Consider the following 20,847-nt stretch of genomic DNA (forward strand, 5'->3'; position numbering starts at 1 on the left):
TTTGTTCAAGTGCTGTTGTCGTAGCAAGTGGAGAAGTACCAGAAACCTCTCAACAGTAGGTCTGCTTATGAGGGGGAAATCTGGTTAACTATCTGCTATTAACAGTCTGGTTCAATGGGAATGGTCTAGTAACAGCTCTGGTTCAATGGGAATGGTCTAGTAAAAGCTCTGGACAATGAAGTCAAGAGAGAGCCTGTTAAAACTTCCACATATTCAGTACAAAAACAGAGTTTTTCATGACATACTTTGTTTAATGAGGGTGTCACTTATATTTGATGTTCTGTACACCAATGTGATTTTACAGCTTTTTGTTGCAATCATCTCATTTATTCTGTAAAATAATTGAACAGTTAGAAGTGGTCTTTAAATTTCACAAATACATTGAATATCTCCTTTTGTGAAAGTAGTCGCAGTCTCCAATGAGGATTTTATATTCTTCACAATCCATTGCATTCAAGTGCAGGAATATGAAATGTGACATATCAATGTTTGGAGCTAAATCTTTTTCTTTATACTTTTGTAATCCGTAATACTTAAATAAACTCATCACACACTCTTCTTCAAACACAAGCCACTGACGAATGCTTCCATTCTTGAATCTTGACAAAGTACAAGATTAAACTGCATAACTTAAAGTATCTATCTGAACAAAATATAATATCTGTCAGACTGCGTTAGCTACATTCCTCTGACACGTTTTTCAAGCTCCTGTCAGTTCTCGCCTGGGTCTGTAGGCTATTTAAGGGAATTGACTGTAATAAACTTGTTTAAAAAATAGATGTCTTCAAAACACAATCAAAGCGTATGCTACCATCTATGTTTTTTCACTTTTCTATTATTTCTAGCTTAATAATACCACTATTTAAATGGATCATACAGCACAACTGGTCGCTGTAGTAGTGTCTCACGCTTCTCCTGCCATTTGCATGAGGCAATAATAACCAATTACATTCATTTTAGTCCCACGTGTACACACAGACACTTAATTCATGGACAGTATCTATGGCAACTGGCCCAGAATGATTCACTGAACAATACACTGACATTAAACAACAAAAACAACAACCAATAAATAGTAGTACAAAAGTCACAGAAGGCTATAAATGTGTGTGCCTGTGATGTGAGTAGTCTTTATATATGATAGACATATCTGAAGAACGATACAAAGGTATCCATGCAGAATATTACTGTATATAAAACAAGGGCATCTCCATATGCCATAAGTTTTAAAGGCCCAGTGCAGTCAAAAATTTGATTTGTCTGTGTTTTATATATATTTCCACACTATGAGGTTGGAATAATACTGTGAATTCGTAAGAATTATGATGATGCTCTTTCAATGTAAGAGCTGTTTGAAATGGCTGCCTGAAATTTCAGCCTGTTTTGGTGGGATGAAGGTTTGGCCTTCCATGGTGGCATCACCATGCGTTAAAATAGTTAATAGACCAATAAGAAAGAGAGTTCCAAACCTCTCTGCCAATAACAGCTAATTTTCAGTTTTCCTCTCCCTACTCAAACCACTCCCAGACAGTCCTAGCGAAATTCTTGCTTGAGTAATTGCCCTTCGCTAAGAAGCCCTTTTTGTTTCTTTTTGACCATTTTAATGGAAAACTATTACAGTCAGGTACTTAATTGTTTTATTTTTTGTTTTTATCCCATTTTCTCCCCAATTTTCGTGGTAACCAATCGCTAGTAATTACTACCTTGTCTCATCGCTACAACTCCCGTACGGGCTCGGGAGAGACGAAGGTCGAAAGCCATGCGTCCTCCGAAGCATAACCCAACCAGCCGTACTGCTTCTTAACACAGCGCGCCTCCAACCCGGAAGCCAGCCGCACCAATGTGTCGGAGGAAACACCGTGTACCTGGCCCCCCCTTGGTTGGCACGCACTGCGCCTGGCCCGCCACAGGAGTCGCTGGAGCGCGATGAGACAAGGATATCCCTACCGGCCAAACCCTCCCTACCCCGGACGACGCTATGCCAATTGTGTGTCGCCCCACGGACCTCCCGGTCGCGGCCGGCTGCGACAGAGCCTGGGCGCGAACCCAGAGACTCTGGTGGCGCAGTTAGCACTGCGATGCAGTGCCCTAGACCACTGCGCCACCCGGGAGGCCCAGGTACTTAATTGTTACAAAGAAATGATTGATATTGAGATAAAAACGGCTGCATTGGACCTTTAAAAACATACTATTACAATCCTGGCGGGCTTGACAGGCACTGGTACCATCTTCAGTCTACTGAAGTCTACTAGTCATAATAAGAGTGTGGTTCAACAGCTGATAATATACACAGAGGAATAAACTGCACATTTCATTTTTTTCATAAAAACCTCTGAACACTGAATTAGTGCCCCAGACAGGATGGATAGTCCTTAGCACACAGTATAGTATTGTACATACAGTTGGCACATATTCATAATTCATTCTGTTATTTTCTTCACAGAACACTTTGGGCACATGTAGAAAACACCTCGCCATCAATGTTGACGTGCTCCTCATTCTACCACTGAGCTGTGAAGTGGAGCTGCAGCAGCATACGGTACAGTAGGTAGGGTGGGGTTAAGCCTGTGAATATCATCCTGCCTTGGCTCTCCCCCAAGGGGGATGTTGTGTTAGGAGACAACTGTACATCAAGGCTTCACGTTGAGCTGGGCTGGGCCAGCCTTAAACCTGCTGGGGAACCCTCTGATCCCTATAGCCTGGAGGAGAGAGAGGGCGCAGTGAGGTTACACATCACCTGAATAAACTGAGTGCAACAGCCTGGGGTATAAGTGACCCCTGAATAACCTGAGTAAACTGAGTAGGGCATAATGTTTCCAAGTGAAACTTTAAGATATAAGAGAATTACATTTTAATATATACTATTGGAAAATTATTTAGAAAACTCTTCCCAGACATGCAATGCTGAGGCAGAGTCCTGATCTCAGTTGCAGATCCAGAACAGCTCAGAAGCATAGTGTCTTCGCTGATCTGTGACGATACAAGCTGCAAAGCATGCTCGGACTGGGACAGGGCTGAGGACATTCAGGGGACCATTATAATGAGCACGACGGAGGACATCAAACCCAAACAGTGTGAGATACAGCCAGAGGGGAGGTGGTGGAGGCACAGGCACATAGACGGAGATGGAGAGTTGATGGAATAGGAAAAAGCAATGGTGGCAGCGAGTGAGATGAGGCAGCTGTGTAGTACTACGCATGCAGTACCTACCATCAGAAACTTTCATCCATTTAGGAGGAGTAACAGAGAAAAGAAACATGAGAACAATTAATATTTCGACCGTGAGAAGCTGCATGTTACACAGTGGAACAGCATGTTCTAGAAAATGTCCAGAGAAAGATTACTGTAGCAACAAACACTGTTGAAAACAACCCTCTTCGATATGAAAATAAGAGAAGTTAGTTAGAAGACAGGATCCAGAGCTCAGTGGTTCAATTCAATAACAGGATTAATAATAACAACATGAAGACGCTCAACAGTGTTCTGGGAGCAGCTTTTTCCTCTCACGCTCACAGCAATTAATACCACATTGCTATCCTGACAAAGGCCTGCTCTCTGCAAACAATAGCAATTGTCACGATTCAAAGGAATCCATCCCCTTATGTGGCACGGAGAGAGAGAACTCTAATAATGAAATCCAAGGCAATCTGAGAAGCATCAGTGGAACCAATGGGGAGAACTCTGTAGCTATAGAGCATGGTTAATTTGAATGAAACTGCCTCAAGTGATAACATAAAGCAGACACAAGATAGTACAAGCGGAAGAACGGGATCTATATGCCAAGTATCTCATGCACAATGTGAGCCAATATATCTATTCTGGTAATTTCCTCTTAAAGAGATGGAGATATTTTGAAATTCACATTCATAAAAGTGCTTTTAGCAACGCAATTCAATCTGCAGTGAGCGTTGAAGAGAGAGAGAGATAATTACAGCACCCATCAAACCACATGTAAAAACCTGTCTATCTGTTGGGGCTGTGGCTGCAAAGTGTATAGGGAGGATATCATACACAACCCTCTATGAACAGGACCAGGAGCTTTTCCTGGACAGGTCATGTGGTCAAGAAAAACTCCTAACCCTGCCCATGAACATAGATATGATATTATTTACTTTGACTTGGACAATAAGAGTGCTGCTGCTTCCACATAAATACATCAAATCAATTGACGCAACACACAAACAACATCATCATCATACACACCCTCCCCACACACACAAAAATGCATTAGTTCATGTCAGGCAAGTTTTTAAATTAGACAAAGGAATGTTTGTATCTGTTCTGCCTGCATCTAGGCACCGTATAACGCCTCCCTGCTGACATCAGCTGGAACTCTGTGTTTAGTACATGTGTGTTCAGTTCATGTGTGGGGTCCCCATATGACCTTCTGGACCTTTTCTAACCTGTCTTATGATGGTCTCCTGGAAAATGTCCCGTGTAGACCTTTGATACACAATAATAAACTTAATCCACTAGACTTTCTGAAGTTACCTCAATCACGTCGAAATGCATAATACAGAGTGACACATACTTGCCAGGATGACCATGTCCATGCCCCAGAAAATACTCATGATCCAGCCCACCATGACGATGGCTGTGAGGATCTGGATGAAGGCTGCTGCGATGTTCAGCCAGAACACACAGCACATGTGGCGGTCAGGCAGGTCTGTCCGCGCTCCGCACAGCACCGTGAAGGCAGACACGAACGTACCTGCAGAAAGAAGACGCAGAGGCACGAATGCACGCACGCAAACATACACACATATTAGGACTTGGGACAAAGAAAATTCACAAAGACAGGAGATCAAAGAGAAAAGGCAGTTTAAAATACAGTATGAATTCTTACGCAGCAGAGTAACACTACGTAAACTGACTTATGGCCCAACACATTGTTCAGTCAATTAGGCTAAGATTGAATAATAAGCTTGAAGAATATACGGCTGAGACTGCTGCAACTCCTTGTGCCTTTGGGGATCTGAACCAAACCCTCTCTATCGTCCACTCATACAGGTCCTGACCCCCCCCCCCCCCACACACACACACAGCCCTGGATCTAAAGCTAAATTACATATTATTTACAGTTCTAGGCCAGAGGGTTGGGTTGGAGCTGTCTCATGTGACTAGGATAGTGTTTTATTAGCATCAACATATTTTATGGTTGATTTGAATAGGGACCACAGTGTGTGTGTGTGTGCGTGTTTATACTTCTTGTTTGTGCGTGTGTGTGTGGTGTGTGTGTGTGTGTGTGTGTGTGTGTGTGTGTGTGTGTGTGTGTGTGTGTGTGTGTGTGTGTCTGTGTGTGTGTGTGTGTGTGTGTGTGTGTGTGTGTGTGTGTGTGTGTGTGTGTGTGTGTGTGTGTGTGTGTGTGTGTGTGTGTGTGTGTGTGTGTGTGTATAGCTAATGCTAATTTACAACACCCGTCCCTAAATTAGCCTTTAGGAAGGAGAGGAAAAGGAATTCCAAAGATAATGCCCGCTTAACTAGCTTGATTCTGCAGTAGTCACAGTCTACCTTTTTTGGGGGAAATCAAACAGATAATCCCCCCAAAAAATGGATGGATGCAAGGGACATATATTCTCTGTCATTGCTGGGTCATTTGCCAGGAGGAGAACCACAATTAAGAGGAAAATATCAGTGCTTCCACAATATGAACTATTCTCAATCGTCAAATAAATCAGGGCTACTTCCCCTAAATAGGAACTAAAGTAAGTGGACGGATAAATAACCTTCCCCTTTTCCACTATGTTTCATTTTAATCTGGTTTATCAATGAGACATGCCATTAATCATACTCGAGAATCCAACGAGACACATAGAGTACTTAGTGCCAGAGATCTGCCTCGCTTTCCTTTACAACGGGCCAATCAGGCTAAGAATAGCCTTTCTTCCAAACACAGATAAACATCATTTACAGGGAAAGAGCCCAAAAATCTATTGGCAGCAGCAGGGAACTAGCAGTCCTTGTGTTCACTGGTCCTGTGCCAAGTTTGGCTTGTTCAGATGGTGAGCCCATTTAATAATATGATCAGAATGGTAGGTTTACATGGGGGGTCATAGAGAATCAATTCTACACCAAATGTTAGAAGGACCATCATCTTAATCTTTGTAATATGCCAAGTCAACAAACAGATTACCGACCATCTCGAATCCCACCATACCTCCTCCGCTATGCAATCTGGTTTCAGAGCTGGTCATGGGTGCACCTCAGCCACGCTCAAGGTCATAAACGATATCTTAACCGCTATCGATAGGAAACAGTACTGTGCAGCCATATTCATTGACCTGGCCAAGGCTTTTGACTCTGTCAATCACCACATCCTCATCGGCAGACTCGACAGCCTTGGTTTCTCTAATGATTGCCTCGCCTGGTTCACCAACTACTTCTCTGATCGAGTTCAGTGTGTCAAATCGGAGGGTCTGTTGTCCGGACCTCTGGCAGTCTCTATGGGGGTGCCACAGGGTTCAATTCTTGGACCGACTCTCTTCTCTGTATACATCAATGATGTCGCTCTTGCTGCTGGTGAGTCTCTGATCCACCTCTACGCAGACGACACTATTCTGTATACTTCTGGCCCTTCTCTTGACACTGTGTTAACAACCCTCCAGGCGAGCTTCAATGCCATACAACTCTCCTTCCGTGGCCTCCAATTGCTCTTAAATACAAGTAAAACTAAATGCATGCTCTTCAACCTATCGCTGCCTGCACCTGCCCGCCTGTCCAGCATCACTACTCTGGACGGCTCTGACTTAGAATATGTGGACAACTACAAATACCTAGGTGTCTGGTTAGACTGTAAACTCTCCTTCCAGACTCACATCAAGCATCTCCAATCCAAAGTTAAATCTAGAATCGGCTTCCTATTCCGCAACAAAGCATCCTTCGCTCATGCTGCCAAACATACCCTTGTAAAACTGACCATCCTACCAATCCTCGACTTCGGTGATGTCATTTACAAAATAGCCTCCAAAACCCTACTCAATAAATTGGATGCAGTCTATCACAGTGCCATCCGTTTTGTCACCAAAGCCCCATATACTACCCACCACTGCGACCTGTACGCTCTCGTTGGCTGGCCCTCGCTTCACACTCGTCGCCAAACCCACTGGCTCCAGGTCATCTACAAGACCCTGCTAGGTAAAGTCCCCCCTTATCTCAGCTCGCTGGTCACCATAGCAACGCCCACCCGTAGCACGCGCTCCAGCAGGTATATCTCTCTGGTCACCCCCAAAACCAATTCTTCCTTTGGCCGCCTCTCCTTCCAGTTCTCTGCTGCCAATGACTGGAACGAACTACAAAAATCTCTGAAACTGGAAACACTTATCTCCCTCACTAGCTTTAAGCACCAGCTGTCAGAGCAGCTCATAGATTACTGCACCTGTACATAGCCCATCTATAATTTAGCCCAAACAACTACCTCTTTACCTACTGTATTTATTTATTTTGCTCCTTTGCACCCCATTATTTCTATCTCTACTTTGCACCTTCTTCCACTGCAAACCAACCATTCCAGTGTTATTTTTTTTACTTGCTATATTGTATTTACTTCGCCACCATGGCCTTTTTATATATTTATTTATTTATTTATATATATATTTTGTTTGCCTTCACCTCCCTTATCTCACCTCACTTGCTCATATTGTATATAGACTTATTTTCACTGTATTATTGACTGTATGTTTGTTTTACTCCATGTGTAACTATGTGTTGTATGTGTCGAACTGCTTTGCTTTATCTTGGCCAGGTCGCAATTGTAAATGAGAACGTGTTCTCAATTTGCCTACCTGGTTAAATAAAGGTGAAATAAAAAAAAATAAAAAAAATCAATTCTACACCAAATGTTAGAAGGACCATCATCTTAATCTTTGTAATATGCTCTTTAATTGATTGATATTAGGATGTCATCCAAATCATTTAGAGGGTTATGTATGTGAGATTGAACATGGCAGGTCAGTTGATTTCGGACCGACTTAGCATGCTGCTTAATTGCTGTCCTTTTCAAATCAAGACTATATCCTGCTGTAAATTAATCAGTTACAAACCGATCTAGAGATAGTCAGATGAGTGTGATTAAAATCTAAATTATGCCATGGTTCTGGAGAGTAAAAAATATAAATTCATGAGAGATAACAGAAAACAGTCTCCTCCCAGTAATTCTAAATACAACCAGAGCACACACAGGAATGTGAGGGCATCAACTTGACTGCTGACATGCAAAACATTTTAGGACTGTATACAACAGAGGGCTAATGAAAAAAATACAAAAAATATATTTTTTTGGGGGGGGGGGGATTTTTGTTCAAACACTCCAACTGCAGCTATCAAGTACCACCCACAAATGTTATGACTATTGGTACTCACTGCAAAATGCCTAAAACCATTAGTACAGCATCTGGTCACAGATATAAGAGCTTTCTGAAATGTAATTTATAACAACATATATCATTAGAGCTGTCATTAACACAATAAATTAGAAATGCGGGGATTCTTGAAAACCGGGACAATCCTTATCCGGCAGGGAAAACACATTTTTTATTGAAAAAAAAATATTTTGTTGCATTATTTGGGCTTACATTTAGGGGGATTTTATAAGGGGAAATTTGATTTTGGAATTTTATAAATATTTTCAATATTATTAATTAATGTCAGCTCTATGCTCTGAAATGCCCTTGTCCAGAGCAAAGGATCCCAATGTCGAACTCTCCTAAAACAGGCAATAATTAATATTAACTGAAAAAGGGCCTTATGAAGTTTCTTACAATAGTGCTCTCTGAATTTAAATAATATTTCTCTCAAAACTGTGATTCCTAAAGAATATGTTCAGAGATTTGGTCAACTCCGTCAGATTTGTCTAAAATCCTAAATGAATCAGGAATGAGCAGGGTCAACTACAGTGCCTTCGTAAAGTATCAGGAATGAGCAGGGTCAACTACAGTGTCTTTGTAAAGTATCAGGAATGAGCAGGGTCAGCTACAGTGTCTTTGTAAAGTATCAGGAATGAGCAGGGTCAGCTACAGTGTCTTCGTAAAGTATCAGGAATGAGCAGGGTCAGCTACAGTGTCTTCGTAAAGTATCATGAATGAGCAGGGTCAGCTACAGTGTCTTTGTAAAGTATCAGGAATGAGCAGGGTCAGCTACAGTGTCTTCGTAAAGTATCATGAATGAGCAGGGTCAGCTACAGTGTCTTTGTAAAGTATCAGGAATGAGCAGGGTCAGCTACAGTGCCTTCGTAAAGTATCATGAATGAGCAGGGTCAGCTACAGTGTCTTTGTAAAGTATCAGGAATGAGCAGGGTCAGCTACAGTGCCTTCGTAAAGTATCAGGAATGAGCAGGGTCAGCTACAGTGTCTTTGTAAAGTATCAGGAATGAGCAGGGTCAGCTACAGTGCCTTCGTAAAGTATCAGGAATGAGCAGGGTCAGCTACAGTGTCTTCGTAAAGTATCAGGAATGAGCAGGGTCAGCTTCAGTGTCTTCGTAAAGTATCATGAATGAGCAGGGTCAGCTACAGTGTCTTCGTAAAGTATCATGAATGAGCAGGGTCAGTTACAGTGTCTTCGTAAAGTATCAGGAATGAGCAGGGTCAGCTTCAGTGCCTTCGTAAAGTATCAGGAATGAGCAGGGTGAACTACAGTGCCTTCGTAAAGTATCAGGAATGAGCAGGGTCAGCTACAGTAAAGTATTCAGACCCCTTTATTTTTTCTACATTTTGTTACATTACAGCCTTATTCTAAACTGGATGAAATTGTTTGTTTTCCTCATCAATCTACACACAATACCCCGTAATGACAAAGCAAACAAAAACAGGTTTTTAGACATTTTGGCAAATTTTTAAAACTAGAAAATGTAAATATCACATTTACATAAGTATTCAGACCCTTTACTCAGTACTTTGTTGAAGCACCTTTGGCAGAGTTTACAGCCTTGAGTCTTCTTGGGTATGATGCTACAAGCTTGGAACACCTGTATTTGGGGAGTTTCTCTCATTCTTCTCTGCAGATCCTCTCAAGCGCTGTCAGATTGGATGGGGAGCGTCCATACACAGCTAATTTCAGGTCTCTCCAGAGATGTTTGATCGAGTTCAAGTCCGGGCTCTGGCTGGGCCACTCAAGGACATTCAGAGACTTGTCGCGAAGCCACTCCTGCATTGTCTTGGCTGTGTGCTTAGAGTTGTTGTCGTGTTGGAAGGTGAACATTCGCCTCAGTCTGAGGTCCTGAGTGCACTGGAGCAGGTTTTCATAAAGGATCTCTCTGTACTTTGCATCGTTCATATTTCCCTTCATCCTGACTGGTCTCCCAGTCCCTGCCGGTGAAAAACATCCCCACAGCATGATGCTGCCACCACCATGCTTCACCGTAGGGATGGTGCCAGGTTTCCTGCAGTCATGACGCTTGGCATTCAGGCCAAAGAGTTCAAACTTGGTTTCATCAGACCAGAGAATCTTGTTTCTCATGGTCTGAGAGTCTTTAGGTGCCTTTTGGCAAACCTCAAGTGGGCTGACATGTGCCTTTTACTGAGGAGTGGCTTCCATCTGGCCACCCTAACATAAAGGTCTGATTGGAGGAGTGCTGCAGAGATGGTTGTCCTTCTGGAATCTTCTCCCATCTTCACAGAGGAACTCTGGAGCTCTGTCAGAGTGACCATCGGCTTCTTGGTCACCTCTCTGCCCAAGGCCCTTCTCCCCCGATTGCTCCGTTTGGCCAAGTGGCCAGCTCTAGGAAGAGTCTTGGTGGTTCCAAACTTCTTGCAATTAAGAATGATGGAGGTTACTGTGCTCTTGGGGACCTCCAATGCTGCAGAAATGTTTTGCTACCCTTCCCCACATCTGTGCCTCGACACAATCCTGTCTCGGAGCTCTTTGGACAATTCCTTCGACCTCATGGTTTGGTTTTTGCTCTGACATGCACTGTCAACTGTGGGACCTTATATAGACAAGTGTGTGCCTATCCAAATCATATCCAATCAATTGAATTTACCACAGGTGGATTCCAATCAAGTTGTAGAAACATCAAGGATGATCAATGGAAACAGGATGCATCTGAGCAGAATTTCGAGTCTCATAGCAAAGGGTCTGAATACTTATGTAAATAAGGTATTTGAGTCTTTTATATTTAATACATTTGCAAAAAAATTGTCATTATGGGATGTTGTGTGTAGATCGATGAGGATTGTATTTTTTATTTAATCCATTTTAGAATAAGGCTGTAATGTAACAAAATGTGGAAAAAGTCAAGGGTCTAAATACTTTCCTGAATGCACTGTATACCATAAGGACCCCTTATTCATGTCCTCATTACATGTAGTACAACAAGACCGCTCATGGTCTGTAAAGTTCTCTACTTTGATATATTTAAACAAACAATGTTGAAATCACCAATGTCACAACCATAAACGGTCAACTCCAGCTCCCTGATAGATTAAGATAGCATGTGAATTTTGGTTCAAATATGTTTATTTTAATTAGGTTTTAAAGTCATAAAGCAACAGAGGAAAAACGAAATTGCTACTTTGTATACCACTTCAATGAAGATGAAAAATACAATTCCGTAAGATATTTGCCTATAGTCAACTCCATCAGAGTGCTGAAAGATCTGATAGAATGGTTGTTTTTGGGGGGGATATTCAAATGAACCATTTTCTATATTTTACAAATGCTTGCATTAAACTTTTGTTTTCAGAGGCAAAAATATGTCTATTTTGAGTATCTGTTGTCAACTCCGTCACTGATGGCTAACGCCCTTAAGATCCCCCTTTTTTGAAAATATTCCCCTCAAAAAATAAAAAAAATAACATATGCTTAAACTATTTCAGTATTTGCTGTGCTAGATAATGTTTGCTTTTTAAATGTTTTTTTCATGCTCTGAATCTAGAAAAACTAAAATGCTAAGAAAATTTGCCCTGGAGCATTACATAGCACTATAAAATAAAAACATGTTTCGAGACTTGTATTACATATTTTAATAATCTAATGTTATGATTAAACAATCAATACATTTAAAACACTTGTTGAACAATACATTTAAAAATGAAATGCCTTTTATGGTGTCTGACAGAGTTGACATAAATCCAGTTAGTTGCATAATTAGGTTGTTCCTTCGCATTGGTGTGATAGCTGATACAGTACTTTGGTCTATCAAAATATATATTTAAAATGTTATGAATACAAATATTTTGGGGAAAAAATATGAGATCGTCCCATCTTTCAAGAATCCTAAAATGACAAGAAATGCGAACGAAAGTTAAATCTCTTGGTGGAATTTTCATCATAATGATGTCTCTCTGTTTCCGTCTCTCTCTTCTCTTATCCTCTCCCTCCTCCCCTCTATATCTGTGACACTAAGCTGTTAACAGACTGAGAGCATTGTCCACAGTCTGTCTCCAAGGACTTAATAACGCCTTCACACCCAGGCCAATCCTCATTAGCAACATTTCAACCCCCATCAAACCTTCCATCCATCCATCCATCCCTCCCTCCTCCCGCCCACCCGTGCACAGAGTCTGTGTGTGGAGTGAGAGCAAGGAGTATGGTGAGTGTCATCATCGTTATGCATTACGCCACTGATGACTGTAATTTTCTGAAGCATTTGCACTTAGTGCCAACTGAAAATGTGGAAGGTTAATTATCCCCTTTAGTCCTTGTTTTTTTTTGAGAGAGAGAACTTTCACTGCGAGTGGCCTTGGAAAGGACCACTTGGGACAGAATTAAAGGGGAACTCATCTCTCTCTCCCTGCCTGTTTGGGTTTGTTCATGTGTGTGTTTTGTCTCCCCTCCAGTATTGGGAATGCTTCTACTTTCCAGAGAGAAAGAGAGAGAGAAAGAAAGAAAGAGAGAGAGAGAGAGAGAGAGAGAGAGAGAGAGAGAGAGAGAGAGAGAGAGAGAGAGAGAGAGAGAGAGAGAGAGAGAGAGAGTTACTTTGATCTACAGTAAGAGGGGTTTTATTATTTGCAGTCTCCCTATTTAACAACTCAAACTCAGTGTCAACAGTACTGAGCACCAATGGGCCTCGTATGTTGTTCCACACTTCAGTCTAGGTGCTAATGTGTTCGATAACCTAAAAAGCTCGTTCTTCATGATTTGAATGGTACTTTTGCCTGGGCTACTCAAAGCTTAGTTTTTCACATTTATGATTGACCATTGTACATGATGTATTTTTAGAATGATTAAAAAAGGTCAGTTTCCCGCAATATTTAGATGCACTGTCTTTGTAAAGTAAACATACAAAGGCTTGGGCAAAAAATGCATGAGTAAACTGGACCCTTAAGCATTCACAGGCTTGTGCTAACCCATACAGACAGAGACCATTGGATATGCCAGGATGGAATTAGAAAATGACCTCTGCTAAGCATACTTTGGGGGGGTTCTTATTTTTTATTTTTTTAGAAAGACATCTTTATTGCAATAATACCAACAATTCACAACTCAAGATTTCATTTTTCACTCCCCTGCCTCACAACAACCGCACCCTTCCCATCCCTTCTCCACCTCCACTCACTTTAGACCTACATATGCCAGGCAGGTGAGGGTGTTTGTCAACATTACTAGCACACACCCCATCAATCATCCACCCAGGAACCTGCACCCACTCTTACTGGGCCTCCCTGCCTGCCTGGGCTCAACCTCCTCCCAGGTCTGCTCTCTCTCTCTCATTGAGGCAGCATACCACAACATCCATGCCCTAGCAAGCTGGAGAGAGACATAAACATCATTTTGTTATGGTTATATCTTTATGTCCCTTCCTAACATATTGGGACAGCCAACAGAGTATAAAAATACTGGACATTTGGGCTTGCATCAAAGCATGACCCACATACAGTACTCTGTGCCTTGCTGTGTGTTTTTGGTCCCCAGATGCTAACAAACTGTCTGTGACAGCTTGATAACAGTGGGTGTGTGTGTGTGTGTGTGTGTGTGTGTGTGTGTGTGTGTGTGTGTGTGTGTGTGTGTGTGTGTGTGTGTGTGTGTGTGTGTGTGTGTGTGTGTGTGTGTGTGTGTGTGTGTGTGTGTGTGTGTGTGTGTGTGTGTGTGTGTGTGTGTGTGTGTGTGTGTGTGTGTGTGTGCCTGGGAGACATGGTATTAGCCTTGATGTTACATGGCAGATGTGTAGTCTGCTCTGATGGTGCATTTTTCAAAGTCTTCCTGGCGCACCGACCCGAAATGGACAATTCTATGATCATAAATGACCTCAATTTATGATAATAAGCAGGGGCTCAAGCTCCAGGACAAGCGTAGAAGGCACTCTGGGCCTGAGACATCGCCACCAGACACTAACAGGCTGCAGGTGCAACAATTTATGACCTGTCTAATTGTATTAGTTTGAATGGCCAAAATCTAGAACAGAAAGAGATCCAGTATGAATTGAAATATACTAGATTGATTGACTGTGTTATAAAAGAGAGTATCTCATATCAACCCCTATTGATCTGTTGTAATTGTGGTGGGTTGTAGAACATTTCTACATCTAAAGGAGTCAGAAAAACTTGGCAACAGACGCCATTCTCCCACTGGTATTAGACCCCACTTTATCAAGGGCATGACAATGTTAGCTTACAATACAGTCAATTCTAAGGGAGAGACTGGAACAGGATTCTCCTGATAGGGGTCAGCCAAAGATACCAGTGATAAGTCTCCAACAGGTCAACCAACAGTCTTATTTCTAGAGAGGTGGAGCAGAGAAGGACAACATGAGCATTGGTCCAAAGCCTGTAGTTAATCTGAGTAAATGGACTAACAGAGCTCCTCATGGAGTTTTTCATTTAATGCACTCCCACTGTCAAAGATCAATTTGTCAACTCAACCAAGATCACAAATAGCGTAACCTAGTGTCTGCTTGTCTGCATCTGAATAAACCCACAATTGAATCTATTTTCTAACCCAAGACACAAAGCCATGATGGGAGTTCAGTCAACACAATTAGAAACTGGGGGAGCACATCAACATGTCCGCTTGCAGCCGAAGCTCGTGCATCATATGATCTGTACTCTTATGAATCATTTTGTGATGTGTACCCAGACCTCATTTTCCTCTGTTTTCAGTAATGGAAATGTGAATGTGTCCGGATGGAGCTGATTAAGTTGCTTCTAGGAAGGAAGGCTCATGTGTATTTCTTAGAGAAGGCTTGTCATTAATCATTCAGCATGCAGCTGGTACCGTACATACTCTGACACCTCACTTTAACCACTCACCACGGACGGCAAATGTTTTATGGCCCAGTGTATTTACATTTCTAATGGCCACCTGGTTGTTGTACAGTATTAAAGCAGGATGGATGAAGAGAGGGAAGGAGTGTGCCTGACATTATCTTACTCATCTAAATCGTGAAACATAAATATACCCTCTGTGATTCTGTTGGGATGAGGATATGTAAGCCAGGTGTGGTGCCGGACTAAGGACCAAGCGTCTTCATCTCTATGGCATCTCTCTCTCTATCTCACGCTCTCTCTTTCACACTCTCTCTCTCTCGCATTCTCTCTCTCTCTCTCCCTTTCTCTCTCTCTCTCTCATTCTCTCTCTCTCTCTGTCTCACGCTCTCTCTCTTTCACTCTCTCTCTCTCACTCTCTCTCTCACTCTCTCTCTCTCTCTCTCTCTCTCTCTCTCTCTCTCTCTCTCTCACACTCTCTCTCTCTCTCACTTTTATCTCTCTCTCTGTTTCTCACAGTCTTAATAAAGCTAGTTCACTTTTCCATGTGTTGGATGCACCACTATTGTACTGTAAGATACTACATATGCCCTACTGTGTTCAACTCATGTCATGACTCATGTTCTAGAGATGTCAAGGTTACGTTAAGTCTTAGTGCAGCATCTTATTCATCACTGGCGGGGGAGAAGCTTAGACATGCATTTGATGCTTGTGCATGTAGGGGCTCAATCTAAGCATGTCAGTCATGGCTTGTACTCCAAGTTTACTAAAGCCCAGTACTATGTCATTATTCATTTTCAATCACTTCATCTTGGGTTTAAAAATGTGAGTGGTCGTTTCAAGTGTACGCAATTAGCTTTCACTAAAACAGCCCGTAATCTCCCCGTTATGCATCCTACTCCAGAAAGACAGGCACAACCATCCATGGAGACGACCGGTAGGAAAAGCCTTCTGTTCTGGTAGGCTCTAGCTGCTGTCATGGAAACTGCAGCTGTGCCATGGGGAGGGAGTGCAATGGGAGTGGATACAATAGGGGCCATGTAACCATTCAGAAGGCCTTGTGATAAACATAAGCACTAAAAACTGCTATGTAACAGGTTAGGGGCTTCTGTGGTTTTACTTTTAAGAGTCTCTCTGGGCTTTCCAATTGGGTTCCTAAGTTGTTTTTGATGCTGTCTTTTTCATTATGCGAATCCCATTGTAATGGTTTGCTATGGTCAGAATGCCATTATATGACTATCCAACTGTCTCTCTCTCTGTCTTTCTCTCCACAACAGCTTGACATGATGTAAACGATGGGAAGACACAAAGGTAGAGGAAAATGAACTAAAAGAGGAGCCTTTCTTTAATTCTCCATCAAGACCAATCAAATGAACAGTTGATCTAATTGTTTAATCGAATATACTGTATTTACTTTTAGATACCCTTATGCAGCCTACAATAAGGATAGGTCTGTGCTGAACAGTTAAAATAGCAGATACCAAAGTCTAATTTTAACATTCCCATTGGCATATCTTTGAAGGGTATTTCTACGAACAGTCTTTGATCTCGATTGAAGTATGAAAGCTGATAGAGAAACTGAATTCCAATTTGACCAGCCTCGCCAAACAGATAAGGATCACAGGGGATGAAAACTAATGCCATTTCCCTCAGTCAATGAATCCCCATCCCTCTGTCCTCACACTATCTGATCTTCCTCACAGGGCAGCCTAATTAAAAATAAATATGAATATTCCGCTTGGTTATCTCTCTCTGGAAAGCTGCGGGTGACGTACTAACAAACATGCCAGCAGATTTTAATTTATTTAGTCAGTTCAGCAAATATATTTATTTCAATTACAGCCGTATCAAATCCAGTGCCAATTAACAAGATTTTGTTTAACTTAATTTGGTACACAGCACATGCCACTAGCAATTACAGAAAACACAAGGAGAGGGTGTGTTAGATATGGCTCACTGACTCAAGAGGGGAAGAGATGTGTGACATCTCAGCAGCCCAACAGAGACCAGTCTAAATCTGGGCCTCGCAAAGATCAATCCCTCATACTAATAAAAATATAAACTAAGCCCAGCTCCTGTGAATGTGGCTACATGTATTTATTTTATTTCAGTCGTGGGACTTGGAGACATCCCAGTTGACGTGATGGCCTTGCGGTGTTAAGGGAGTGTGAAGATGCTGTAGCCTGTTTAGTATAAACTGGCTGATGAGACAGCAATGCCAGCCAGGGCATGGGTCCAACCACAACAACAAGACTCAGACCAAACCTGAAGTGACACGCTAGTCACAGAGCTGCTGCTGCTGGGTGACGTGGGAACTGGGAATGTGTGTTGGCAGGTGGCAGTCTCAGTCTCAATGCTCATTACAGCCAGTGCTGACTGAGGGGAGGACAGCTCTTTTTCACTGGTGGAACCGACCACCCCATGACATCTGGGCCAGCCAGGCACACAACGACATTACTGGGACGCCACAGATATGTCACATGGGAGACACATTTCTAATGTTACACACTCAGTGCCATTGAATCACCACACAGACAGACTAAGGACGGACATGTCATAACTAGTACCCGGGCCAGAGAGCTCATGGAGTGTCACTTGCTTGACGGTCAATATCTGTGATCAATAACCATGGATACATGTATCTGTAATTAGACTAAGACAGACTGGGTGTAGCCTCCGTCTGGCTCTAGGGAAACAGATACTGAATAGAAAAATGATCAAATAATAACAGTGACTCAGTCAGTGAATGGCCCCGGCAAAGAACAGCGCAGTAGTTCTTTTAACAGGGTCCCGAGCCGCTCCTGTGTCCTCTCCTTTCAGATGTGCCTGATATGAAAGGTATCAGTGGGCCTGGGCTCCACAGCCCTCATTAGGTTCAGTGAAGGATAGTGTGGAGATCAATGTTATGTTGATGCTACGTGGTGCATGCAGTGTGCCATTCCACTGAGAAACTGGAAATCATTACTATACAGATCCCATTACTCTTACTCCAGCTCCTCTAACTCCATGCTCCAGATACGGTACAGTGGCATCGGTACAAAGACAGATGGACCTATTGCCAGCCCAGCACCCCCTCTTGACAATTAGGAGATGAAGAAGAGTTGAAGATTAAGGAGGATTGTGAATAAGGGAAGGATTATAACCCAAATTGCTAAATACAGTGGCTTGCGAAAGTATTCACCCCCTTAGCATTTTTCATATTTTGTTGCCTTACAACCTGGAATAAAAATTTATTTTGGGGGGGTTGTATCATTTGATTTACACAACATGCCTACCACTTTGAAGATGTTAAATATTTTTCATTGTGAAACAAACAAGAAATAAGACTGAATACTTGAGCGTGCATAACTATTCACCCCCCCCCCCCCCCCCCAAAGTCATTACTTTGTAAAGCCACCTTTTGCAGCAATTACAGCTGCAAGTCTCTTGGGGTATGTGTCTATAAGCATGGCACATCTAGTCACTGGGATTTTTGCCCATTCTTCAAGGCAAAACTGCTCCAGCTCCTTCAAGTTGGATGGGTTCTGTTGGTGTACAGCATACCACAGATTCTCAATTGGATTGAGGTCTGGACTTTGACAAGGCCATTTCAAGACATTTAAATGTTTCCCCTTAAACCACTCGAGTGTTGCTTTAGCAGTATGCTTAGGGTCATTGTCCTGCTGGAAGGTGCACCTCCGTCCAATTCTCAAATCTCTGGCAGACTGAAACAGGTTTCCCTCAAGAATTTTCCTTCCAAATTTTTGGGGAGTCTCCCACATGCCTTTTGGCGAACACCAAACGTGTTGAAATGTGAAATGTCTTTCTAAAGTACATTATGTATCATTTTCTTAAACATCTCACACATTTTTTTTTTATAATTATGTCTTAAAAATATTGTTCTAATGATTACCCTTACAAAAATGAATTTGTTGTGGCAAATTTGCTGCAAACTAAATAGTGTGCAACAGAATGTTGCCAGAAGTTTGCAAATGTTTGCCACTCGTGGTGAATTTTTGCCAAACCTGTCAACAATAATATTTATTACCACTAGTGGCAAAAAGTTCGGCAGAGTTTTTTTTCTGAAAGACAATTCTCTCAAGATTCAATTTGAACTTGTGGCAAACCTGTGGCTACAAGTTCAAACACCAGTAACCACTGATGACTAGTGATGGGCATTCCGGCTCTTTTCAGTGAACCGGCTCTTTTGGCTCCCAAACGGCTCTTAAAAAAATATGTTTTGTATTTTCTCAAGTCAAACAGTTTGCGATAGTTTGACTATGATTGGTGTTAAAACAATTCTAATTAAATTATTAAATTAAATCAGTGTCACGATCGTGTGGCGGATTGATGGACCAAAACGCAGCTTTAGGAAAATAAGCCATCTTCTTTTATTTTTTAAAGATGACGAAAAATAAACACGAAACACTTAATACAAACTATACAAAACAACAAACGACCGTGAAGCTAAATAACGTTGTGCACATACACATACAGGCTACAAACGTTCTACATAGACAATTACTCACAACCAATGAGAGCCTATGGCTACCCTAAATAAGGCTCCCAATCAGAGACAACCGAAATCAGCTGTCTCTAATTGGGAACTCATTCAGGTAACCATAGACTCTCCTAGATAACTAAACATACATAGACAACGCTAGACATCTGAACTCAACACAAACCCATATACTACACCCCATAACCCCTTTACCATAGAAACACCCAAAACCAACAAAACATAAACATTCCCCATGTCACACCCTGACCTAACTAAAATAATAAAGAAAACAAAGAATACTAAGGCCAGGGCGTGACAATCAGACTCTACCTTAACCACAATGTATTTAAAAAATGCATTAGTTTATTATGAAAAAAATGCTATTAAACATTTGCAATTAAAGTATAATTTTTTAATGTATATAAACAAAGTGCATATACATCTAACCATTCAAAACTAATACAATCTGAACAGCATAATAGAATATTGCACCATATCAAAGAAAAATAAATAACAATTTGCAAAACTGCAGCATCCCACAAATTGAAATAATTGTAAAAAAGATGGATGCTATTACACACGTGCATTTAAAGTATAACTTTTTTAATGTATATAAACAAAATGCATATAAATGTAACAATTCAAAAAGAATACAATCTGAACAACATAATAATAGAATATTGCACCATATCAAAGAAAAATAAATAACAATGTGCAAAACTGCAGCATCCCACTTAAAACATTAAACTGGTCCCTCTTTTCTCTCTCTTCTTTATTGCCATGTTATAACCAGCAGCACACAGCAATGCTGACCATATTTTGCTTTTATGAGAGATTTTCATTCAGAAATGCAAGCTGCTTCAACTCTTCTCTCAGTAATTATTTGTCCCGTTTACGAGAAGACCCTCTCAGAGGGAACGGATGTGGCCACTATGTAGTCTCCCTGTCATGACTTTAGTGAGCCGTGGGTAGACAGAGGCCTTGTTCTTCCACCAGCTCAGAGGATCTGCAGATCTTTGGAGGAGGGGCTCCTCCAAATAGGATCGGACCTCCATTATGGCATCTGCTGAGGGATTCCTTCGTGCTGCATCGCAAGTTGCTTTCTCGTCAAACAGCAGACGTTTGTGGCACGACTGCTTGTACTTCTGCTCCATCTGCTCCCTCTTCTTCCTGTTACCCTTGTGCCTGAGCCAGCTGACTGCTGTAGCTGTCCCTCCCTGCTGCTGAGGTTAT

General features: G+C 41.8%; 1 protein-coding gene across 1 annotated transcript in view; it reads right to left on the bottom strand.

Moving 5' to 3' along the window:
• Positions 1–230: 230 nt before the first annotated feature.
• The window catches only part of LOC129817439 (protein stum homolog), a 39,618-nt gene continuing 19,001 nt past the window's right edge, over positions 231–20,847 (bottom strand). Inside the window, exons 2-3 of the mRNA XM_055872688.1 lie at positions 3,211–4,711; positions 231–2,699 (exon numbers count right to left, since the gene is read on the bottom strand). Of these exons, the coding sequence (XP_055728663.1) occupies positions 4,497–4,711 (215 nt within the window). The 3' untranslated portion in view covers positions 231–2,699; positions 3,211–4,496. The remainder of the gene's footprint in view (positions 2,700–3,210; positions 4,712–20,847) is intronic.

Source organism: Salvelinus fontinalis, chromosome 20 (assembly GCF_029448725.1).
Source record: "Salvelinus fontinalis isolate EN_2023a chromosome 20, ASM2944872v1, whole genome shotgun sequence".
Classification (NCBI taxonomy): domain Eukaryota; kingdom Metazoa; phylum Chordata; class Actinopteri; order Salmoniformes; family Salmonidae; genus Salvelinus; species Salvelinus fontinalis.